This window comes from Hyaena hyaena, unplaced genomic scaffold (assembly GCF_003009895.1).
Source record: "Hyaena hyaena isolate Hyena2069 unplaced genomic scaffold, ASM300989v1 scaffold_11, whole genome shotgun sequence".
In the NCBI taxonomy this organism is placed as follows: domain Eukaryota; kingdom Metazoa; phylum Chordata; class Mammalia; order Carnivora; family Hyaenidae; genus Hyaena; species Hyaena hyaena.
The window spans coordinates 5,824,926-5,851,008 of record NW_024080643.1 but is presented as its reverse complement, the minus strand read 5'-3'; the positions used below and the strand labels follow the sequence as shown (position 1 = coordinate 5,851,008).

General features: G+C 46.6%; 1 protein-coding gene and 1 long non-coding RNA gene across 2 annotated transcripts in view; one reads left to right on the top strand and one right to left on the bottom strand.

Moving 5' to 3' along the window:
* The window catches only part of SACS (sacsin molecular chaperone), a 47,579-nt gene extending 27,867 nt beyond the window's left edge, over positions 1-19,712 (bottom strand). Inside the window, exons 1-8 of the mRNA XM_039255130.1 lie at positions 19,623-19,712; positions 19,352-19,502; positions 15,184-15,271; positions 13,948-14,033; positions 10,279-10,390; positions 6,937-7,083; positions 2,507-3,980; positions 1,882-1,973 (exon numbers count right to left, since the gene is read on the bottom strand). Coding sequence (XP_039111061.1) covers positions 1,882-1,973; positions 2,507-3,980; positions 6,937-7,083; positions 10,279-10,390; positions 13,948-14,033; positions 15,184-15,271; positions 19,352-19,502; positions 19,623-19,633 — 2,161 coding nt within the window. The 5' untranslated portion in view covers positions 19,634-19,712. The remainder of the gene's footprint in view (positions 1-1,881; positions 1,974-2,506; positions 3,981-6,936; positions 7,084-10,278; positions 10,391-13,947; positions 14,034-15,183; positions 15,272-19,351; positions 19,503-19,622) is intronic.
* A 373-nt stretch (positions 19,713-20,085) lies between these two features.
* On the top strand, positions 20,086-23,798 carry LOC120246906. The gene is made up of 3 exons (XR_005532178.1): positions 20,086-20,239; positions 20,330-20,389; positions 23,650-23,798. It is a non-coding gene; the product is annotated as an uncharacterized LOC120246906 (long non-coding RNA).
* Positions 23,799-26,083: the final 2,285 nt, after the last annotated feature.

Here is a 26,083-nt window from a genome sequence, read left to right as displayed (position 1 = left end):
GGAATGAAATCCGGCCATGTGTAGCAACATGGATGGAACTCGAGGGTGTTATGCTGAGCGAAATAAGTCAGGCAGAGAAGGACACATACCATATGTTTGCACGCAGAGGAGGATTTGGAGGAACCTAATGGAGGACCGTGGGGGAGAAGAAAGGGAGAAAATAGTAGGGGAGAGGGAGGGATGCAAACCATGAGTGACTCTTCAATGCTGAGAAAAAACTGAGGGCTGATGGGGGTCAGGGGGAGGGGAAGGGGGGTGATGGGCATGGAGGAGGGCACTTGTTGGGATGAGCACTGAGTGTTATATGGAAACCAACTTGACAATAAACTATTTTTAAAGATATAAAAAATAAATAAAAAACAAACAAAACAAAACAAAACAAAAAAAACAATAGAAGAAGTCATTAACTGGCGACCTAGCCAGGCAATTTTATTGGAATGCTAGCAGAGGCCAATGATCATCTGCAGTGATACAATAATGGATGGCGAGGAAATACAGACGATAAGCACGCCCTACTCCTTCTAGAAGCTGGACCAGGACAGAATTCAAGAGAGGAAATCAAAGTCAAGCTTTGTTCTGTTTTCCCCACAAAGGAAGGGATAGAAACATGTGCACAGCTAACAGTAACGGGGTGGTCTTGGCAGAGAGTGAAAATACGAGCAGTACCTTAATGTTTAGCTCCAGATTCTAAACGTGAGACAAGTAAAACTATCCAATAATGAGACAGATTTTACCTGAGCTATGAAATCAGAGAAGTACCCACTGTGGAGAAAAACACCTCATGTTTTAATTCTATGCCCAGAACTCTCAAAACTGGGCAACTGGTGGTTACTGAGAGTTCTAGTTCTTGGGTCAGGGTTCTAGATCCTGATGCTAACAGCACTGCACACGCGCGGAGCTTGGGTCCCCATGGCCTCATCTTTAGCTCTGTCCCCCATTCCAATTCCTTTCACTTGTATGTAAATAAATACATGTATAATTAGTAGTGACCTGTCGTTTACTCGTTATCCTTGAAAACAGCAGATACTGTAAAAGACACACCGCAAAGAATATGCTTTATAACCTGAACCAGGGGGACAAATCCAGAATTTTTCAGGCCAATATCCAACTTAGAAAAAGTTCAAGCAACGGATTTATAATGGAAAAGATGCTGGTAAAAGTTGAAAGGTGACATTGAACTCAGAACCATGGTGCCTTCCCCCCACCCCGAACCCTTCTGTCTTTTACTAAAAAGAATTCTCAATATAAAGGACACCCACCCTTTGCCAAGACCTCAGGAGTCCCCATTCCTGACATGTTCATCTGTCTGCAGTCCCTGGAGCCAACCCCATACAGCCACACACAACTCAGGAGAACAGGGCGGTATGGGCGACAGGAGGCTGACGGGTGCAAGACCTGAGCTCTGGACACGTGGGAGCTTCTGACCTTGAACCGAACCTGTCTCTCCTTCCTCTGTGCAATCCAACCGACAACAGCTGTGCTCACTACTGCACACGCTACAAGACAGCAGGCTGGGGGGGGGGCCGCATGAGAGGGGAAATGGGAAAGCATTAGGAAGCTGCGTGAGAAATTACCATAAATGTATGCCCCCCCCCCCCCCACTGAGACAGGAGAGGTTCTGAAATAACGATACCACTTTTCGATTCTTTGAGATGTCAGAGAGTCGTATGGAAACACCTTAACATATAACCACTACCTTAGGGCGACCCATCTGAAATCACGGACTTACAGATCTAGAGTGTGGAATTCCTGGCAATTTCATATCGGTTCAACTTCACAGAAAATTTATAAAATTTTCATATTTTTAAAAATAGGTTTATGTAAAAAAAAAAACTTTGTATTTTTAAAAGCAGGTTTATGTAAAGACAAACTAAACAATACCTCGGGTTTGGGCAGCTTCCTTTAAAGCAGCTATAAGATGAGGCTTCAAGCTATCCAATATGAACCTTCCTTCAAGACCTGGGAAAAGGGACCTAAAAAGTGAAAGGAACACAGCGATGAACTTTCTGCAAAGTATGATACTCAATTATGTCATTGTAAGCCAGCTAAATGCACTATCTTATATAAATCATACACGCGGGTGCCAAATCAACACCGCAATACGTTCTGACCAAACACTATCCAGGCTTCACTTTAAACTGGCATCATGCACCGTATCCAAGTCCAGAACAGTCTAAACTTCTTAGAATTCACTTTATTTTCTGAAATGTCACACGCACAGCCTGTTATAGTTACTTCGGTACTATTCGCGTTCAACCGAATCTCATCAAGAGGCCGCATCTTGATGCACTGACTCCTACCGCACTACTCCTAGCGCTTTCTACCCCTCGTTTCGGCGTCCTGCTCCGGACGCTTCCGAGACGCGGCAGCTCGGGGAAGCCGGCTGACCCCCTGGGTGTGCGCTCTGGAACGTGAAAACGGACCCTCCCACACTTGAACAAGTGCTTCTGCCAGAGTCCCGGCGGATTTCACGGCGACGCGACGCGACGCGGGCGGGGGTCGCTACCTGGGGTAGTCCTCTGAGGTAATGTAAACGACATCCTGATCCGACACGGACGAGGAGAAGGGCACGAAGGCCCCGCTCTGCAAGGGCAGCAGCTCCAGGCCCAGCAGCTCGCTGTACGCGTGGTCGGAGAGCACGAACTCCAGGAGGTGGAGCCTCTCCGGGGCCCCGCCCCCCGGCGCCGCCTGCCGCAGCACCTGCCGCACCCAGGCGGGCGTCACCTTCCGCGCGGGCTTGGCGGCCCGCTGGGCGGCGGCGGCCACGTGCGCCGGGGCCCTGACCACGTGCTTCCCTGAGCTCTGGAGGTAGCTGAGCACCGTGGCCGTGCACGCCGAGGGCTCGTGCAGCTCCGAGAAGTGCGCCTGCTCCAGCCTCACCCACTGGCGGCTGGTGGAGTACAACACCGCGTTCTGGAACAGCTCGTGGAACAGCGGCTCCAGCACCGGCTGCCAGTGCGCCTTGACTCTGCCGGCGTCCGGCCAAAGCCTGTAGATGAGGTCCGCCGACAGGGGGAAATCGGCGCTCCTCTCCGTCTCCAGGCGTTTTATGCAGTCTAAGATGAGGGTGGCGTAGGCCCTGGGCACCACGGTCACGACCAGGAACTCGTTCCACAGCGCCGCCGGGTCTCTCCACTGGTCCAGCTCCCGCCACTTGATGCTTCTGCGGTTGTCCGTGAGGCCAAAGAAGCCGCTGATGTGAACCGGGAGGCCCGTTTTGCTCTCCTCGCCCGGCGGCAAAGGAAGAAAACAAAAGGCTTTTCCTGAGAAGTCAGCTGTCGCTCCCTTTTCGTCATCGTCTCTTGATAAACACATGGCTATTCCAATGATGGGGACAAATTTCAACTCATCGGCTAAGGAATCCAGCTTCCCGCTGATCCCTCGCCCGCCCACACTGTTACACACCAGCCACGACGTTTTCTGGGCGTCCTTACACTCCTCGTCTTCCAGAACTATACTTATCTGATACGTGACACAGGTGATGCTATTGCTTGGGACCTTCTTACAGTAGTTGCCGATCGCAGCCTCCAGGATCTTTACCGAATTGGGGCGCTCGTGTCTCAGCGCCTCGTTCTCGCTGGCAGTCACTCTGAACACCAGTTTCTCGGTTCCGTCGGCCTCTCGGACGTGTAAGGAGACTTCCTGCACGCTTTTCAGGAAGAGCAGCACCGTGTCCGCGTCCGCCCTGAACGAGTCGAACAGCTCGAGAACCTTCTGCTTATTGTACAGGTTACTGCTAAGCTGCGAAGGCTGGAGGCGAAGAGGGAAACGGAAAAATGTCCCCGGAAAATTGGCATTTGCAAACGTTTCCTTGGTGCTTCCAAAAATGCCAAGAAACGGCGCAAACTGGTCCGAAAGCTCACTAATTTCTTTGCTGTCATCTTTGAGATTCCAACACTGGCCTGATTCGTGGGGCCCAAAAAGCGTTTGGTGAGGGTCTAGCATCCCAATCTGGTCGCCACTAAAGATACAGGGAACGTCTGCAAAGAAAAATGCAATGGTCACAATCGACCCCGAAATTTAATGGACAATTATAATTACACTCCAGAATGACTATCAAAGTGTTACGTGTGGGAAAGCAGAAACCATAACGAGTCTCTAATGCAGATTTATCAAAAACAAACTAAGTTTAGCTTCAGAAACTTAATTCTCTGAGCATGAAACATAATGATTCTCTTTTGATTCAGCCAAAGTAGCAGGCAGAGAAACTTGAATGATTACTGAGAAAATGTAAGATGTATCTTCAAACACCCATTAGACAATTAAGATATGCAGAGTATCTGGATATTTAGACGCCAACCTCCACAGCCACGTGAACCCAATTATACAAAATGTTGCATCCTCCGCTCAAAATGAAAATTTCAACCACAGGTCCTCTGGGGGGGGGGAGGGGGGTGCGGAGCACAGCACAGAGACTGGGCACCGCTTCCCCCAGTGAGCACAGGCCCCCAAGGGAGTCTGAGGGCACCCCCACCCGTGCCTCCCACACGGAGCGCATCTCACCACGCAGAACCCAAGTGCGGGGAGGCAGGAAGTGCACTGTGTGCACAGCGTGGTTCGTAAAACTGGTATCAGCTGCTTCGCCTGATTCTCAACCGAAGACAGAACGATATTCAGACACTGGCCAAACAGCCAGGCACACCAGATACTCTGTCCCCAGAGAAGTTCTTCACCATGGTGCCTCTCTAGGGACTCGCAGGAGTGACGCTGACCTTTGGCCTCCCACGCTGCCGGTAGCGTCTGAGCTTCACGCAAGACACACCTTGCATACTGGTGGTCACCAAGAGCAGGCTGGGCTGTCACAAACACGCCCTCCTAAGCTCCCAGGTATTCGAAGTAGGAAACACGACACCCACCAAGCCAGCCACTGAATCCATCAACACTGGCCGCAAGGCCCTATTGTCTGCGCTCCCTTTACGCTGCCTCCATCCTCCCATTACCTAAATTATGTCACGGAGAGTCCTGACAGTTGTAAAGCATGACACGTGACCTCTGCAAAGCCCGAGGTTAGACAGTAACACTGTCCCACATACATGTGCTCAGTCTCGATCGGGAACAAATCCACAGGGCTACGCAGACACAGTCAGCTGGACTCTGACTAAATGGTTCATTCCTGCGCAGCAGTCTCCACACTCAAGCAATTCACATATGTGCCCCCGTAAAATTTTAAAACTTCCACATGTCAGGGACCTGCGGGGTAACTTGCAAATGGCTGAACACATGAATCTTAACATTCACGTATAATGGCTATAGAATACTGTGATACACGATTTAATATATGATTTACTTAACATATATCATAATAATATAAGTGCAATTTTAAAAATAGGCTTACTAAAGTTGGGTTATAGTGAGGGTGCCCCTATGTTCCACCTGCCAAGGGCCATCCCGATTCAGACCAGCTGTTTGGGAATAATGCCACCCTCCTGCCCTCTGACGAGTGTCCCAGTTGGAACAAAGCTCCGCCAGCTCAATCCCTCTTTCTCTTGCAAGGTCAAAACACAAACAGAGTTTTAAATCTAAAGTGCCAGTTACATAACCTTTTATCACAAACTGCAGTAAATACTGACAGCTTGGACTCTGGAAGAACAGTCATCCGCTCTTAGAGATGTCTACACCAAGAGTTCCATGTATTTCCTACTCTAACTATGAACCAGAATCCTCATATTCTCTCTAGATTCAAAACATAATTTCAAAGTAATCTTTAAAATATTCAAGGGGCACCTGGGTGGCTCAGTCGGTTGAGCATCTGACTTCAGCTCAGGTCATGGTCTTATAGTTCATGAGTTAAAGCCCCACGTCACACTCTGTGCTGACAGCTCAGAGCCTGGAGCCTGCTTCAGATTCTGTGTCTCCCTCTCTCTCTGCCCTTCCCTTGCTTGCTCTCTGTCTCTCTCTGTCTCTTTTTCAAAAACAAATAAACATTAAAAAAATATTCAGATGTTGAGGCGCCTGGGTGGCTCAGTCGGTTAAGCATCCGACTTCGGCTCAGGTCATGATCTCACATTTCACGAGTTTGAGCCCCACGTCAAGCTCTGTGCTGACAGCTCAGAGCCTGGAACCTGCTTTGGATTCTGTGTCTCCTCTCTCTCTGCCCCTCTCCGACTCGCACTCCATCTCTCTCTCTCAAAAATAAACATTAAAAACATGTGCTTTAAAAAAATGAATAAACTAAAATACTCAGAAGTTTAAAAAGAGCAACATTTTTATGAGGAGAATGTCAAATAACCAGAATCAAAGAACTTCACTTTGGCTGTTATTCAACACTACTGGGTATTATACTTTCCTCTTTAATCTCTTTTTTTTTTTATGTTTATTTTTGAGACAGAGAGAAACAGAGCATGAGTGGGGGAGGGGCAGAGAGAGAGGGAGACACAGAATCCAAAGCAGGTTCCAGGCTCCGAGCTCGGAGCCTGGCATGGGAATCAAACCCCTGAACCGTGAGATCATGACCTGAGCCGAAGTCGGCCACTTAACCAACTGAGCCACCCAGGTACCCCGTAATCTCTTGATATTTAAAAATATGTACAAGATTATCTGTGAAAATTAGCTGGTCTGACTCAAAGATGCTCAGTATAGAATTTTTATAGTAACAATTTGCGTAGGCGTGTCAAAGGCTACACTTCAAACCTCACATAAAATGACTTAATAGATACCATGACACTGATCCCACTGGACCATGAGGACATTAACTTTTAACCTCACATGGTGACGCTTTGCTGTGGCTACCACGGTAACTAGAAAACTCAAGACACGCTGACATTTCATTGGCATGCTTCTTGCCGCTGCCAGAGAATCTGGAAGGTACCTTGTAAACCGGTATCATCTGGAAAAGATGCCTTGAAAACGGTATCATCTCCAAAGTTAGCCAGATAAGTTACAAAACACAGGTTACAATACTCGGCACTGGCGCACCAGAGAAAGTGAGTACTCTACCTGTTATGTGGTAGACAGAGTTAAACCCGATCCCGAATCTTCCCACCTTCAGGGGGTCGTCCTTCTTCCTGCTCCTGGCTATCTCCTGAATGCCGTGCCAGTCCTCGGGGGTGAAGACTGCGTTGTTGTACACGTAGAGGGCGGGCCCTGTAGGGGAACGTACATGCAGGCGTTCAGTTGCAAGTACACAGAGCGTGCGGTGCTCTCCCGAGAGCTTCCTCTACGTAACACTGCTCACTTGATTGCCGGATGGAAAGAAGTGAACAGAATGACTGAATCCTGCACTGTCATTCCAACGTTCACAGTGAAAACAAAACCATAAACTGACAGTAAAAATTATTAGCAGAAAAAAGCGTTTTGGCTGGTCAAAACTCCGAAAAGGAAAAATTAAGGATGTTATGGTGATGTTATGGTACTTGGACATCCAAACCAGAGGGCAAACAAGGAAATTAGTCAGAGTACATACTATTACTTTACAAACTTTGTTCCTAAATAGCACGCTAAATTTTTTTTTTTTTTTGTAAACAAGATAACCTGTAAATGTACTACGAGGACTTGCTATCTACAACAACCTTGTTAATATATTATTTCGTAAGGAGGAAAATAATCCTTCAGTCATGTTAATAATCACCTTGTTTGTTTTCATTTCCATCAGCCTCTGGATTTTTCCATACAAGGCATTACTTGTCTCACTACAATAATCATTAATGTGACAAATTTTAAAATCAGCACTTCAGAATAATGCTACCCTGTTTCCAAGGAAGTTCCTTTAAAAAGTTCTCTTTACAATTAAAAATATTTGAATTTATAATATGAATTTATAATTCAAAATATTTTGGGACGCCACCCTTTGAAACGTCTCTTCAGAATCTCTAGCATTCTTTGAACGTGTTCAACTATAGTAATTCATTGTATTTAAAAATAATTAAAAGTTTTCTTTTAAAAAGCTGCTGAAATAAACAGATACACATAAAGTACAAAGATCTTAAATGTGTCCCTGGATGAATTCTGACAAAGTGAATAAGCCTGTGAAATCTCCAACTAAATGAATATAGAGAACATTCCGGCACCGCCAGAAGCCTCTTTACCTGCACCTGTGAATTCCAGCTCTGATAGGAGGATGTTGGCCATTGTTTGTTTTACAAAGATGGCCTGGTTGCTGTGTGTAAAACAGTCTGAGAAGGAAGATGAAATTCCCAAGCTCATCTGAGAAGGAGGAGCCCACAGCGGGTGAAGGGGGCTCAGACCCTCAGACCCAGCTCCACCGCTGCCAATTGAACCCCTTCAGGCAAACTGAAGTTAAGGCTCAGTTTCCTCGTCAGTGAGATAAGCATGAGCACAGTCCCGCCTCGCAAGGAAGTGCAGAGGCTCAAAGGTGATCACACAAATGAAGGCCTTGCTTAATACCCACCACCAGAGTGAACACCTACCAAGTCAGACATTGCTTCTGCTGAAATCACTAGTGGTAGACGATAAGTATTTATGATTAACAAAATAACTATTACAGGAATCTTAATAAAATGAGTATCTTGTCACCCAACAGCTGACGACAGCTGGCTCGCATCCAGTGGGCGGTGTCTGGTTCTGCCCACGGCAAGTTTCCATCAAATACACCTATGAAGACACAGAAACAGGGACCACAAAAGCTCACAGCACAGAACACAAGGACTGGGAGTGAAGCTCTGGCTTTCTTCTTTCTAGAAAGAACCTGCATAACTAGAAGGTCTACGCCAGGGAATTAGAAACCCAGCAGAGAACACTCCGCAAAACAGCACCAGGAAGGAAGCCCAGGGCCGGCCTGAAGGAAGGCCCCTTCCCTCCCACCGTCAACCAGAAAATGCCAGCTGCCCAGCCGCTTTTATAAACAGTTGTCATGTCACCAAATAACAGATGTGCCTTCTTACGGATCCAAACCAAGTGCTTCACAGGAGAAGGAATTTCCTCCTCACATCCCCGGTCTTCAAGGTTCACTGACCCAAAACTGTTTGGGTCCCCTACGTCCACAGGTGATAAACACCCCTGTATGTGGCCCTGCCCTGGACTCACTGGCCTCTGGAGTGCTCCTTCCACTCGGGTTAGTGGGGGGTCTGAACGGGGGGTGCACAGACGAGCCCCACCACAGCCCGCAGAGAACTGGGAGCATCAGCTGGAGGCATCGCTCCGCACTGGCTGCCGCATCCAGCAGGTAGAATCCAGTTCTGTTTGAATGGTTTCAATCAAGGGATTATCTGCTCATACCCATCCTGGACTCAGGAGGAAGCTCTATATATTTCACCTGCGTCTCCATCTTGACTCTCACCGAATCCCCGCCTCCATCATGCAGATCGACTTTAAAATCCCCCCATCTACCCCGAGCAAAAGGACATCTGTTGGTTCTGAGAGCGAGATAACAGAAGAATAAAAGTCTTGAGAGAATTTTCTCCAAGAAAAGCTACAGTTACCTGGGAAGGACAGGTTAGCAGCCGGCCTGCGACCTACTTTCTCCTTCTAAAAGGGAGCGGGGAGAGAGAGAGGGAGAGGGCGCGCACTCGGCCAAACCGCCTTGCAAACACACCGACAACAAACCTCTGGGCCAACACACTCATGCTGTTTGCTAGCAGAGGAGTCTAGTGGATGCTTTCAGAACTTGACTATAAATAAACCTGGACTTTACAGATTTATGAGCCACAACTCCCTGAAAACCTCACAAGCTACTGAATTACCGGAGAAAGACATGTACTTGTTTTACGACCGTGTGGGTGCTGGCCTTCACGACACACAGGGGCCCCGGCGTGTCCTGACACGGCAGGAACAGCCGCGCAGGAGGAGCGGGGAGCCCGATGCTTCTCCACCCTCCCTTCGCGGTGTCTCTGGATTGACCACATCCTTGAACTCCTTACTGGTGGGAACCAGGGTGAGATCTCCTCCTCCTTATGCACCTGACTTGACAGACTGAGTCTTTTGTCCGGTCAGAGCACAGATCTGACCAGAGACGAATATATCGGCTATGGTAAGTGTTATGCACATTACGCTTACGTATTTAACAATAATTCTGATCATCTAAATCCAAAAACATCTTTTCAAAAATATATGACTTACGCCTCTTTAAAAGTATGTTCAGGGATGTCAGAATCAATCCTTATTTTGAATAACTTCCCATCAGATGCAGTCAGAGGCAGTCACATATAGCCTCCATTTGACTTGTAAGCTTCACTAAGAGTCACGAACATTCTCTGAACACAGCAGGCCCCGGAGCAGGACTGAGGCATCCGGGGTCTCCTGGTCACGGTTCTCCTACTGGCCTACCTGTCCTCGTCCTTCTTCCGGCCCCACACCAATCAATAACCAATCACTGAGTCTTACCCTGATATCGTGCCATGTCTTTTGACCACAGAGTCTCCGTTCCGTACTGAGTTTCATCGTATAAAAATTTAACTTCGGTGGCCCCCGCGTCTTCTGCATTCTGAATTAATTCCTGATCAAAAAACACACCAAAAAATAATATTTAATAATATCGCATTCCGTTGCCCATCTTTGAATTTACCTACACTATTTAAAAAAAAATTTTTTTTAATGTTTTATTTCTGAGAGAGAGACAGCGTGAACAGGGGAGGGTCAGAGAGAGGAAGACACAGAATCAGAAGCAGCTCCAGGCTCTGCGCTGTCAGCACAGAGCCCGACGCGGGGCCTGAACCCACGAACCGAGAGATCATGACCTGCGCCGAAGTCGGATGCTCGGATGCTCAACCAACTGAGCCACCCAGGCGCCCCTTATGTACACTATTTAAAAAGCAATTACAGGGGCGCCTGGGTGGCTCAGTCGGTTAAGCCTCCAACTTCAGCCCGGGTCATGATCTCGCGGTTCATGGGTTCAAGCCCCACGTCGGGCTCTATGCTGACAGCTCAGAGCCTGGAACCTGTTTCAGATTCTGTGTCTCCCTCTCTCTCTGACCCTCCCCTGCTCATGCTGTCTCTCTCTCTCTCAGAAATAAATAAAACATTAAAAAAAATAATAATAATAAATTAAAAAAAAATAAAAAGCAATTACATGTAAATCACAGAAACCAACTTTTGGCATCATTACCTGAAAATCTGGTAGTGATATGACGGCAAGTAGCTGTCACCTGCATTTAGGAACATGGTCGAGAGCTCGTGAGTCCTTCCCCAATGACACACTTCACCTGCAGTCGTTCACTTGCTGTCTCCTATCCCCCAGGACAGATCCTGACACTGCTTATAAGCTCTTACTTACAATCTACACGAGCCTTCATCCAAAAGAAATTACTCCATTTCTGAAAGGTGCAGAGGTGCTTCTGTTTCTGGGACGGGCACATCTTCCTCAAGCAGTTACCAAACAGACCCTTACCACCCCCTTCCCGAACTTCCCTCCTCTGAGGAAAAATGTATCGGTTCGTCTGTACTGATTAGTATCCTGCATTCTCGAGATGCTGGGATACGACCCTGTCCTTCCCCTGCACTACGGCTGAAAGCTTCTCCGCGGTCAGGACTGACTCACTCCTTCCTCACAGAGAAGGTAGCAATGTGGTTTGTGTGCTGGATGGGTGATCACACTGCTGCAATGTACACAGGAAAGCAAACTACAAGGGTTACACCCATCCGCAGTCGCGAAAGAATCCTTATTCTCGCCGACCCCAATCACTCTGGCAGCCCAACCAAAAACCCGCTGGGCTCCGGTCCACACGAGGGAGCACTGCCAGACTCTGAGATCTGAGTCCAGCTCTTAAGGCCAACACCATACCCAGCAAAACTTGAAGTGAACTCGAGATACTATCTTGTCTAAAGTAAGGAAAAGTCAGCAGGTGACAAACACCTAGATGAGCTCTGATGTAGACGAAACCAAATCAACTGGTTATATTTTAAACGGATGGGTCTTTAAAACACAGCACTTCAGTCTGTATCATTCACCCTAAGTGAGAGGAGGGAGCAGTGCGGATGGACCAGAAGTGAAGAGAGCTTATACTGGTCCAATGGCAACGCCAACAAGCAGAGGCTTCACCAGGCAGGAAAGAGACACGGTGCCAACAGGACATGACGCAACGTAAGACTGAGTGACTGGGAGATCAGGTGTGGCCCTACAGCTCACCCAACGCACACCGAAAGGCTGGGGAATCTTATCCCACCTGCTATCCCACTCCAAACATGAACATGTGAACCACGCCCTTAACTACCTCCTTATCATCTGCAAATTCCTATTTAGAAAATTAACGATTTCTCAAAAGATTTTTTTAAAACCTATCTCTACCCTATTTAGTCTAAAAGAATCCCTAAAAAAATAGCAATCTTATTTACAGTAGGACGTTATAATATAAAAGACAGAACTAAGAATTAAATAGGTAGCAAAATACAACGTTTACCTACACAATGACAGCACTCTAGAAGCTGGATCTTGTTTTCATTTGGATATCTGTTAGTGATTTGTGGGTATGTGAGGGAGGAGAGAGGTGGACCACTGGAGATAAAACCCGTTAAGTCCCAGGCCCCAACAAACAGGCTCAAGTTGAACAAAAAATAGGATGGGATGCTGTCAGGGGATCTCTTTCAAACGAATTGTGAGAAGAGGCAATAAATGTGCCAATTTGCATATGACCTTGGGCAAGTCACCCAAGGTAAACTACCTCAGACCTGTTCCAGCAAACATCCCAAAAGATGGTCCTAAGTCTAGGTAAGTTCTATGATCCCTATTAATTAAATCTGTAAGAGCCGAGTGCGACCACAATATCCATAGAACAGAGATTATATTGAGCCGCCCGCACACAAATACACGTGCTAAGAGCAAAGGACCAATGGCTGCTTGCTAACTTCGAGGCGTACAAAGCCCTCGCCCAAACCCCTGCCCTGTGTCCCCAAGGTCCCCAGTCACTTGCTTCAGAACTGATGAGCCCCTACTCCCATTGCCACCAACTAAATCTTCACGTAAAGTTGCTGGGCTTTGGGGCGCCTGGGTGGCTCAGTGGGTTACATGTCCAACTCTTGGTCTCATCTCAGGTCATGATCTTGCGGTTCGTGAGTTCACGCCCCGCATCCGGCTCTGTGCTGATGGCTCAGAGCCTGGAGCTGCTTCGGATTCTGTGTCTCCCTCTCTCTCTGCCCCTCCCCCACTCGCACTCTGTGTGTGTGTGTTTCTCTCTCAAAAATTAATAAACATTTAAAAAAAGGAAAAATACACAATAGTTGATCTACTTTTACAATTAATCGAGGAGGTTTCTTATTAAGCTTACACACCAAATAATTTTTTTGCAGGATCTTTTATGAGGGCTTTCTTTTACGGTTGTTTGGCTTTTGTTTTTTGGTTTTCGATGAGTATATTTGAACTAAAAGAATATACTGTAAACAGTATTAAACAACCTAAAATCATTACCCTGTTACATAAATTCTCCTAAGAAGCAAACCTCTAAACCCTGAGGTCAAATGTGCTCATGGCCCCTGAATGTGGCTTTGCATTAGTTTGTTCATCTGGTTGACCAGTTGGTTTGTAGCAGCCCCGCATGATGTTCCACAAAACATTTATAAAATTACATCATGAACTTGCATTAAATTATTTAAAGGGGTGCCTGGGTGGCTCAGTCGGTTAAGCATCTGACTTTGGCTCAGGTCATGATCTCATGGTTTGTGAGTTCAAGACCCACACTGGGCTCCATGCTAACAGCTCGGGGCCTGAAGCCTGCTTCGGATTCTGTGCCTTCCTCTCTCTCTGCCCCTCCTTTGCTCAGGCTCTGCTCTCTCTCTCGAAAATAAACATTAAAAAATTTTTAAAAATAATAAAATAAAAAACTGTTCCTAGAGCGACAGTGTGCTTGACTACAGCACACAGTGCGTGAGTGGGCCCCTCTGAAGCCCCCCGTACTTACGACGGCTACACTTCCACCGCACCCCACCCACAGGCTCAGAGGGGAGGAAACGCAGCTGCTCAAATCTATGCAAGATTCTTCGAGAGTTAGAACGCTACCAGGACTTCCACCGCTTTGTTTTTTATCAAAGTAAATTCACACGCGTACCCAACGCACGCCCTACCTTAAGAATCTGTCCTCCTTCTGGGTATCTTCTTAAAATGTCCTTGAGAAAATCGACGAGCGGTGGGGTTGTCTGACCAAATCGCCCTAAAACACAGAACGCGTGTAAGACACGACTTAGAAGGAAAACCCCACAGCTGTTACCCACATGCTACTCAGTTCCAAGGCCTAGAAGGTTCACATATGCTAGGACTTCACACGTGTCTCTGCAGCGCTCAGCTCTGGAAATGTACCTGACTCAGCGGATGCCGCAGAGGGCAGAGCAGAGTCAATCTGTCAAATCTCACCATTTTTAATGAAACTACAGAATTCCACTTTTAAAAAATGTTCAAAACAGGGGCGCCTGGGTGGCTCAGTTGGTTGGGCAGCTGATTTCGGCTCAGGTCATGATCTCACGGTTCGTGGGTTCGAGCCCCGCGTCGGGCTCTGTGCTGACAGCTCAGAGCCCGGAGCCTGCTTTGAATTCTGTGATTCCCTTTCTCTCTGCCCCTCCCCGACTCAAGCTCTGTCTCTCTCTGTCTCAAATATAAAATAAAAACATTTTAAAAAATTAAAATAAAATAAAGTAAAAAAATAAAAAATGTTCAAAAACAGACTCTATGTCACAGAAGATTATTAACTCAAAAATAGAGAGCATGGGGGTGGAATGCTGCTGTTTTCCAAAGCAAGCGAAATAAATGGCATTACTTAATAGGTCCTTTGCCTCGCTAAATAGTAAGCCAGAGACAGTGGTGGCTACGAGCACATTGCTAATCTTCTCAAACTCAACCGATGTTTGGGTTATTCTCAAATCGGCCCAGTCACTGTCCCCAGAGCTGTCCAGTTCAGATGCCCTTACGCATTTCTTAACCGAGAGATTCTTAGAATTGACTGCCCCGTTACCCTCAGAGAGCTGACCGGGAAGTACAGACAGGATGGGGAAAGAAAAGCAACTTCTCAGATGCACAGGAAAAAAAAATCTGTGCTTAAAATAACAAAGCCATCACTACAAATATGTCTGCATCCCTTGGGTACAGCACCTATCAGGACACCCCTGCATGACTCTGCTGGGGGGGGGGGGGGTCTTGTAACTCACGCGTTCATAGATAAACTTCACTAGCTCCGCCCACCCTTGCTTTCCACCCTGACCCCGGCTCTCATCACACCCCAGGGAACACACCTTCACTTCCCTTCTAAAACCTAATCCTTATGCAGCTAAAATGGCATATGTATGCTCCTGGTAAAATCAGTGCAATACCTCCCCCTTTTAAGCCTTTTGATTGAAGGTTTACAAAAAGATGACAATTTTCCAAAGTCAGATCTCCAATCTTGATCCAGTCAGATAACTGAAAAAAAGAAAAAAGAAAAAAAAAAACAATATGCATGAAGAGCAATACTGTTCATTCAAAATGATCTTGATATTTTTTTCATATAAGAAATAATCGCTGTTCACCTTTCTTATTAGGGAACAAGTTGCTCTGGAGAAGTGAATATTTCAAAGAACGGAAATTTAGTCAAAAAGTGTATTGAAAAACGGAAAGGACTTTTCCTTAGTAATTGCAAACAGATAAAGATGCATGTATCTGCCTTAAAATAACTTAACTTTGTTTACGATAAATCAGGATCATCAACATAAACAAAACCTTTCATTTCACATTTCGAAAACATACGGCTCGGAGGCGAAAGCCAGATCACCCTTCTCCCCAGCGCCCTGCTCAAGTGCTAATATGGAGCGACCTCATACCGGTCAACGGCCTGTCAAAAGTTACTCAAAAGCTCACCTGCACAAATCTTCGTAATTTACCCTCCTCAACAAGGTGTGAAGATGTCATTTACCGTATTAAAGTTCACTATTTCCAATGCCTACCACCATCCCCCACGGAGATCCTCCAAGGTTCCTAAAGGTCAACCCATCAGAAGTGACCTCACCGGATCCCCTTCCTAACCCTCTGTCCCCTCTCCGTATCTCAGTTAATAGTGGCACCTTCTAACTATTCGCCTTGGAGGGAATGCAGGGAGCCATGCGCTCTCTCTCTGCAAACCACATGGCCAATTACCCCCAGATTCCAGCATGTCCATCCCCACTTTCCCTCAGACCTAACTTGCTCTTCTCCATTTCCAAGTGCTCAGACGCTCAGTATTTCTTGAATTTGTATAACAACCTCTTATTGGTCTCCTTAGTCTCTGTGTGTTATCTTCATTCTAGCCGCCACTGCTAAAATTCAAACCAGAGCATGCAGTTACAGTTCCCAGCTTATAAAGCACTTTCACATACATGTTCCCACTGCGTCTTAAAGCAAGCCTGTGAAAACACCCTGCACAGGAAATATGAATGAGAATAATCACAGCAGACCTGTTGTTAACCACAATAATTTTGGAAACAACCCCAATTCTATAACTCATTGATAGCACGGAACATCACCCAGCAATGAAAACTGGGTTAACTAAACCGCACATAAGTTTGGGCGAATACTCATAACACAATACTGACTTTAAAAAGCTAATTCCTAGTTACTACATATAGAATAATAAGCTTATAGAGTCCATAAAGAACTAAAAGTAAACAGTATGTTGCTCGGGTTATATATTTAGGTTACAGATACACATACACACGTACATGGATATATGTGTTCCTAGGACTATATATATACATACATAAATATACACTTATGATAAAACTATTAAAACAACTACAAAAAAGACAACAGAATAATAAATGCAAAGGGATAAAGGAGCAGAGATGGACACACAGGCTGGGGTAGACATAAACTATCCACAGTGTTACTGTTCTCTATTTGGATGATGTTATCAGAGTTGTTCGTTCCACTGTTAATTAACTACTTAATTAATTACTAAAAGGGAGCCACGCATAAGCCAAGGATTACTAGTCCAGTTCAGTATAGCTAAGGTATAGCTGAAGGCAGAAAGGCAGGAAGGGAGGAAGGGAAGCCATTTTTCATGCAGGAAGAAGTCTGCATGTCTTAAAAAGGACTTGAAAAGGAAGAAAACAGGTCACTAGACACAGATGTAACTTGCTGTGTGAGTCTGACAGTGAATGCTTTTGGTGCTGTGTAATCAGTGGCCCATCTACAGGGAAGTGATTCTCCCAAAGAGAAACGGAGCAGCACAGATAACTGACTCAGCTGGGCTATCAGCTGTCCCCTCCGGAGTCTGCCAAGATTAAGGAATCTGGCTTGGCCTCTCCTTCCTAGACCCTGCCTCGCTCCAACCAAGCAAAGTAACTATGGTCCTCCTCATCTCCAAAAGCAATGAGATCTTAAAAGTTGTCCGTTTAAGTCTTTATATACATATATATTTTTTCTGAAACAGTAATTATAAAATAATTTGAACATCTAGGTCTCTGCCCAGCGTCAGCCTCCCTCAAAAACCTCAGTGATGATCATTTTCATTGACTATGAGACAACAGCTCTTTCCAAATTATTAAGCAAGCAATACAGTATTAATTACAAGCTGGGTCTCCTGACACTTCTTCCTTTGCTCAGTTGTCAAGGACACAAGAAGGTTCTAAGACTCAAGAGTTGACAGAAAGGACATTTTTGATCAATTACAAGACAGGAACGTTAAGTAACGCTTCCCACCTCCGAGTTTGAGGCTTGACCACATTTGGTTCGGAGGAAACAGCTATGAGACAGTCTCTTCATGAGACAGGAGGTAAATGACGGCCTTACACAGCCCACCCCAGGCCAGGGAAAGCAACGGAGAGACCAGGAGAAGAGGAAGGCAGATGACCCGGAAAGACGGAGGGGCTGAGAAAGAGCCTAACCCCGACGATGTTCCGTTCCAACCCCGACCAGTGAGTGACACGGAGTCATGGACAGCGTCTGCCTCCTGCTTACACTGACCTAGTTAGAATTCCATTCTTTCCGGGTCTGCGGCTCGTGAACATCCCTGGGCAGACCTCCTGCCTCGCTCTACATCTACCCTCTGCCCTGCGCACCTGCACACGCGCACATCCATGTGTACCAAACTGCTGTTAGCATATCTTTCCAAGGTCCCCTGTATGCCCTTTCCTTCCAGTTTCATCGCGACACTCGGTCACAGTCTAGAACCTCGCTAGCTGAGGACAGCACGAGTTTCCTAACCAGAACCCCACCGCCTTCGCCCAGCCACTCAGTCTGAAACAGCCTATGCACCACGGCCACATTCACTGACCCATACCAACGCTTTGCACAGATAACCTCCAAGAATATTTCCAGAGGCAAGACTGAGCCACAGGGTTTGACCACATGTAGGGCACAAGATGACAAAGCAGGCCCAAAGGAGTAACCAAAGGAGTGGGTACAGAACCAGGAGACTATACACGGGAAAGCTGAGAGACAGAGCTGGGCCCAGAAAAAGTAAGAATGACCGATACATACAGAAGAACAGGCTTCTTAAATTGCTCCTCAATCCTGTCCAAAGTCCTCTATCAAGTCACCGTCTACATGTACCACACACTTTAGCCGCTGATAAGGAGGGCTGCGCCACGCAGGAACATAAGAACAGTTTAACTGTTAATCTGTGACTGAGTGGTCAAGAGACCATGGTGTGGACCCAGGTACACAGACGGTCGAGATTACGCTGAAGGATTAAAACCCACAGGTACCAAGTACTACACCAATGTTCGTATTAGATACAAATGCGATACTTCTATGGTCATTCTGTGCGGCTCAGTATTCCTTGCGTATCTGATGAACATTTTGTTGCCTCTTATCCTAGAAATGATCTTTCACCTTCTAAAAAGCGAAGGTATTTATTAGGATAGGTTAATTTTCAGTATAATGTCTCCATCTAACTCCTTCTTGAAAAAAGTTTAGTTTTTTCACCACTCTTAAATATATAGATCACAATATGAAATACTACTCTCTTTCAAAGTTTTGATCTAAGCCGTTCATTCATTTGCACCTCAGAAATTTTAATGTAAATGTATTCCTCAAAATACGAGTTTCTATAATATAGCCTGAAGATCCTTTCCCTAAATTTCTGTGATTCAAAAATGGGGGGGGGGGGAGGCTAGCGGTGCTGAAGGTGAAGATCATTTCAATTCAATATACAACACAATTAGAAAACCCTGAGTAATGGTTAAGTCCCTTCCAAACAAGTAAACAACAACGAAAACCCTCTGGCTATAATGCCCATGGAAAAAAGATCTTCGTTTCAGGAAGTGAACATTAACGGCGGGCAGGGGGCAGGGTGACACAAATGGTGAACCGGTAAATCAATTAAAGTGACAGCCAACGAGGGGAAACTCCGTGCGCCTCTGACCAGGCTATTTACAGAGCGCTATGTCCAGGGTGACCATTAAATGAGCATCTGCCTTCCACGACGCGAGAACCAGCGCGCCCGGTTTCGCTGCCGGCGAGCCCACCGCCCCGGGCACAGAGGCGGGCCCACGTCCTACGGGGCGGGGGGACGGCGGGCCCTACCTCCCTGTCGCCGAGCCACAGCCGCTGCTCCGACGCCGGGAAGCCCGTCTCGGCCGAGATGCGCTCCTTGACGTCGCGCACGGTCCAGGACGCCTCGGCGGCCACGGTCCTGCAGCCCACGCAGCCGGGGAGGACGGTCACCCGGAGCCACCTGTGCAAAAGGCAAAGCGACCGTCAGTGGCGGCCACGTGGGGGCCCCTCCCGCGCGGGGTCTCGGTGGGGGCGGGGGAGCCTCGCGGCCCTGGGCTCGGCCCGGCCCGGGCGGGGTTACCTGTCCCCCATCGCGAGCGTCCCGGCGAGCGCGGGCCCGCGTCCGCCCCAGCGCGCCGCGCCTGCTCACGGCCGTCCCCGCCGCGCCGACAGGCCCGGGGCGGCCGCCGAGCGCGGGATCCGCATGGCGCAGGCGGGCGCCGCCCCGGCCCGGCTCAGCCGCAGCCCCGGCAGCAGGAGCGGCGCGAGCCGAGCTGCCAATGCGGGAGGAAGCGGCGGCCGCGGAGGCGGGGCGAGGCCGGCGGCGGCGAGGGCGCGCTCCCGGCCGGCGGGGCCCCAGGAGGGGCCGTCCGCGGGCACGCGCCCGCCCGCCTGGACCGTTAGCCGCGTGGGCGCCCCCGCCCCGCCTCCCGCCGGCCCCGCCCCGGCCCGCAGGCCCGCCCCGCCCCCCGCAGGCCCCGCCCCGCGGGCCCCGCCCCGCAGGCCCCGCCCCCCGCGTCCGCCGCGGCGCCAGGCCCGAGGACCTGCAGCCCTTAAACAGTACGGAGCCCTCATTGAGAGAAGCCGGGTGTTCTCCCTGGCGGCGGTCAACAGGGCCATAAAATGCAGAACTAGACGTTCCTGGGGCCTACACCTCCTTCGCCGCTAATGACTCTTAGTCTCTGGAAGCATCTCCAAGTTAAGATTGATGGTGGCCTCTTAGGCACAAGCCAGAAACGTGGTGACTGCAGACTAAGAGGCTTCCACGGTTTCGTGTTTGTTTTTAAGGCACAAAAGTAGGATCAGGGGTTCCGTCTGGCGGAGGAGGGAGCAGTAAGAAAGCGACAGGTGAGAATACACGTGGACACATCCTATGACGTGTTGAAATCTATGTAACTTATTTTGGCCCTATTATTTTTTATTGTTGGTAGCCTAAGTGTTTTCCCATCACACCTGCAAGCTCCTTGATATCAGAAACAGGAATCTTTGAGTTGATGCAATCGCCCAAGAGTAACGAATGCTGCCTTGTAATTTGAAAGCGTGCTAGCCTGACGAAGCTGCAGAAAGTATTGGTCTTTTCCTCTGGTTTATTCTCATAGGTGTAGATGAGACACATCAGGGGCGGGGGAGGGGAGGCAACATCTAACATCTATTACTACCATTCAAAGGCTACGTCCTGAACAAGTCAACTTGTGTGCTTCTTGTTTAATACCCGGAATAGAATTACATTTTAGTGTTGGTGCAAAAAAATAATATTAATGGCTGTTTTTCAATGATCGTTTCTCCCCTTCTTCCACCGAAAAAAAAAAAAAAAAAAAAGATTACTGAGAGCTAGTTATCAGCAATAATAGAGTACCCATACAGCTATGCCATCCCTTTTAAACATATTTAAAAAGGATTTCTGGGGGCACCTGGCAGCTGGGTTGGTTAAGGCTGGGACTCTTGATATCAGCTCTGGTCATGATCTCACCTCTGGACGGGCCGAGCCCTGCATCAGTCTCTCTGTTGACTGCACACAGCCGGCTTGGGATTCTCTCTCTGCCTCTCACGCTGTCTCTCTCTCTCTCTCTCTGACCTCTCCCACTTGCATGTGCACTCTCTCAAAATAAATAAACATTTTAAAAAGGAAAGTCTGTAAATCATGCAGCTCTTTCCCTACTTGGAACAAGTAAGCACAGTCAATCAGAGGAGAGGCTAATATAAGGTCAGACCAGAAAACCCTAATGGATGAATATTTGCTTTTTCTTTTTTTTTTTTTTAATTTTTTTAGAATATTTGCTTTTTCAATCAGACAACACTGTACATGCAAATGCATTAGAATATCAACAAGTAGAAAGAATGAGCTCTCACCCCTCTGCTGAGCACGATACCCCCAGGACAAATCCTCCACACAAACCCTTTGATAACGCCCAGGTCTACCTGCTTTCCTTATGTTCTCTCCCAAAGAGACAGACAAAGGTGAAGTGGTGCAGAGTGAAAGCCTTGATGAAAAGAAATGCCCTTCATGGAGGGAGTTTCACAAGAAGTGAAGCAGATTTGGCTGGGAAAGGGGGCTGATCATAAGTACCTTTGAACATCTGGAATTCCAAGTATATTCAGGATACACTTTAAAGTGTTAGCCCACATGGGAAATATAAATCTGGAACTCAACCAGGATATCAAAGCTACGGATATAGATTTAGAAATCTCTTGTTCAATCATTCAGATAATATTTATTAAACCTCTCCCATGTGCTAGGTGGACACATTTCTAAACGACAGGAACACAACAATGAACAAAATAAAGTCAACATCTCATGCTTGCATTCTAGGGAAGGAAGACAACAATTAATAAATAGACAAATGATATATGAATTAATCCTACCATGGCAACCAAGTAGGGACAGGTACTATTTAACGGTGGGGGGTGGGGGGAGCTGGGGCAGGATGGGATAAGAGAGGAAAAGAGCTAAGATGGTCATAGAACTTTCTAAGAAATGACTTTTGAGAAGAGGCCTGAATGAAACACAGGAAAATGAAATTATCCAGAAGGAGGTTATGTGAGAAGAAAGGGGGCCAGAGTAACAGCTGTACCCCACGTGTCCCTCATCTTTGACCCTGAGCTAGTATCAGCCCTTCCTACCTGTTGCTCCCTCTACTTTTCGCCTGTCCAACCCATGTCCCATCCCACCACAAAATCAAAGTGGGAATTGACGTCTATTCTGTTTGCTGATAGTTTCTCAGAGCCTAAAAGAGGTCCTAACACAGAATAGGTCCTCAGTAAATATGAAGAAAGGAAGTAAGTATTGAGGGAAGGAAGGAAGGAAGGAAGGAAGGAAGGAAGGAAGGAAGGAAGGAAGGAAGGAAAGGAGGGAGAAAAGAAAAATGGAAAGAGAAAAGAAAGAAAGAAAGAAAGAAAGAAAAAAGAAAGAAAGAAAGAAAGAAAGAAAGAAAGAAAGAAAGAAAGAAAAGAAAAAAGGAGGAAAGAAAGGAGGGAGGGAATGAAGGAATTACATAAAGGAAAGGAGGGGAGAAAGAAAGGGAGAAAAAGGAATAAATATATATCTGGAAAATACAGAAAAGTATATAAAAGCTCACACATTATACGTAATTCTAACACCCCCATACAAACAACATTTTTATTGCCATTAAATTAGGAACTTTTTATATGATTACACTAATACTGTGCGTACACCGTGTTTTTCAAATTTTTATCACTGTATAAATTATATTTCTAATAATTGCCTAATTTTCCATTGAGGAGAAATATCTTAGGCTACTCAACCCTATTGATAAATACAAGGGCATTTTAATTTTTCAAAAGTGCACAGACCAATAAATATCTCTGTTCATGAACTTTCACCACTATTTGAGATGAGAAATTTGTAAAAATGATGCATTCCAATAAATGTCTAGCTGAGCCTTAACTCATTCTGTAGGTGTATATGACAAAATGCAGAACAGCAAGAACCCAAAATCATAGTCTCTTCCTTTAGAATGAGTCAGGGGCACCTGGGTGGCCCAGTCGGTTAAGCGTCCGACTTCGGCTCAGGCCATGATCTCACGTTTGTGGGTTCAAGCCCCACGTCAGGCTCTGTGCTGACAGCTCAGAGCCTGGAACCTGCTTCAAATTCTGTCTCTCTCTCTCTCTCTCTCTCTCTCTGCCCCTCCCCCACTCACATTCTGTCTCTTTCTCAAAAATAAACATTAAAAAAATTAAAAAAAGAATGAGTCCAGACTATAAAAAAAATGGGGAGTTGTGAGACCCTCCTTTCAGCCTATTTCAGTTGCAGAGATGAACAAATGACATTATTTTATTGCACAAGCCAGACTCAGCAGGACAGAAGCAGAAAACAATGTTCTTCTCTCTCACGAGCCATGTTTCAGTTTGTTCTGGTACTTCTTTCTTTCCCTTTCCAGGGATGACAGAGCCGGGGGGGGGGGGGGGGGGGGGGCACATGGGCTCTGGCTTCCCCATCACTCCAAGGTGATAAAGATTCTCCGGTTCCTTCAAGTCCCTAAAATGACTCCTTTCAGTCAGTGAACAGCCTTCCCAGGGTAATAACCAAAACACCAGTTCAATCCAATGTGAAAATTCTTAAATAGTAACCGGGCTTTGTTCTAATTTAGGTTCACCGTGTCAACTGCATTGTGGAAGCGGAGCTCAAGGTCAAGAGTTAATTTCCCCTGAAACAACATTCCGTGATTTTAGGAAATGGAATGTGCCCGATAGCATGTCTGTGATCAGAGAGAAACAATAAATTGGTCCCTTCTGGAGACTGTGCAGCAGTTATATAAAGACAAAAGAATGACAAATCATTGTTCCTTGATTTAATGAGTCAGCATAAGGCTGTTTGGCTTGAAAATAAAAAGATGAGGATACGGTGGATATGTGAAGTCCTAGAAAAAGGAGTGAAACTCCTAAGCCAAACAGAAAAAGAAAACAATCTCTAAGGGAGAGGAAATGGGGCCTATAAATCATGGAGTCAATAAATAGAAGTGAAGCTGAGGAATCCCAAGTAGCTCCGTATGATAGAATGCGAGGGTAGAATCTGTGCAAAAGTATAGAAAATATGATCCGAGGGCAGCCTGCAGGAATGTGGTCATGAGGGGCTCCTGGGTGGCGGTTCGTGGGTTCAAGCCCCACGTCAGGCTCTGTGCTGACAGCTAAGAGCCTGGAGCTGCTTCAGATTCTGTGTCTCCCTCTCTCTCTGACCCTCCCCTGCTTATGCTCTCTCTCTCTCAGAAATAACTAAAACATTTTTAAAAAATTAAAAAACAAAAGAATGTGGTCATGAAATCCTTATTCTACATGAAATCCTACATCTGTAGCTGCATGAAGGGGATGGGAGCCACTTTCAGATTTTAATCAGGTTAGGTGGCATAATTCCGTTCTATGAAGAGTCCTCAGGTAGAAGGACTGAGGATGACTTAGAAGGAGGCAAACTTAAAATAGGAACAAAACCAACGGGGAAAAAAATGATATCTGTGAGATGAAGTAAAAACCTTCAAGAAAGGAATCAGCAGAGCCAGGTATCACATGGGTAAAGTGCTCATAGGATTTGACAACTAAAAAGCCATTGTTGGTTGGCTTCTATGCTCCAGAAACTGCAAGAATTTCCTGGTGACGGTAAGGTCAAGTTCAAGTTATCCTGCATGGCTGGTAAGGCCCATCGCAACTGAGCCCTGGTCAGCCTTCTCAGATTCTTCTGAGGCTGTGTCTCTGTGACCAGCTGACAGTAACCTGTAACCTTTAGTGAACACTTACTGGGTGCCAAACGCCTCCTAAAATCCTTATGTGATTTAGCTCATTGGATCTTCCCCCAAACCCCCACAAAGTACGTAAAACCTTAATTTTCAGATAAGGGAGATGAAACTAAACATCTTCCAACCCCATGAGCCCGAGCACTATTACTATTCAACTATCATATTCACAGAATGCAATCACTTCGCATTGCCCAGCTACCCCCCCCCCCCCCGCCATGAACCCTGCCTGCATCGTCCTCACCACCTTGCAATCCCTTTCCAGCTGATACATCCCCAAGTCCTCCTCCAAGAATGACTACCTGTCCCCTCTTCCCCCGACCCTTCCGGGCCGCTTCTTTCTGCATAATGTGTGCATTGTATATGCACTGTTGGTATCAAGGCATGTATCACATTCTTAGTAACTATGACTCATTTTTACTCACTGCAACCGGAGTCCCTTCAGTCCTCTCTGTACCTCAAGGGCCTGGTACTGAGTAATATTCAATAAATGTTGCTATGATGTTTGAGATGAAGGAAGGCTGCACATAGGTCAATAGAAACTTCGCTCCTAACATCAGTCAGCCAGGTTTTGTTTTGTTTTGGGGTCTATTTATAATGCTTTGGGCTGCAAGTAACTGATTACCTGACTCGCAGTAGCTAAGCTGATAAGGGTTTGTTTCTCTCAAACATCAGGAAGTCTAGAGGAATGCCATTCTTCACCAATGTCAAGACCAACATTCCAGTGATGTTTTGGGATGTTCTTTTCTCCTCATACAATGGCTCATACAGTTCTAATACATCCATATTCAATGTAGGAGGAAAGGAAAGAAAACAGTTCTACCCGCTTTATCAGAAAAACAAGCATGTTCCCAGTGGACTTCTGCTTCTCGTTGGCCACCCCGAGTTGCAAGGAAGGCAGGGAAAACCAAGCCTCTATGATAGAAAGTTCTAGAAAGAGAATAGGGATTTGCAAGTGACGGTTGGATCAACCTATAGCACTATCTACAATGTTGCTCTAATATACATGGCAAATTTATTTTTTTAATGTTTATTTTGAAAGAGAGAGAGAGACAGAGAGCAAGCAGGGGAGGGGCAGAGAGAGAGGGAGACACAGCATCTGAAGTAGCTCCAGGCTCTGAGCTGTCAGCACAGAGCCCGACGCGGGGCTCGAACACACAAACTGTGAGATCATGACCCGAGCTGAAGTTGGACACTTAACCGACTGAGCCACCCAGGCGCCCCAGAAAGTTTATTTTTAAAGTGTCTACAGAAATATTAGAAAACGATGTAACTAGAAAGTTTTTTATAGTCTAATTAG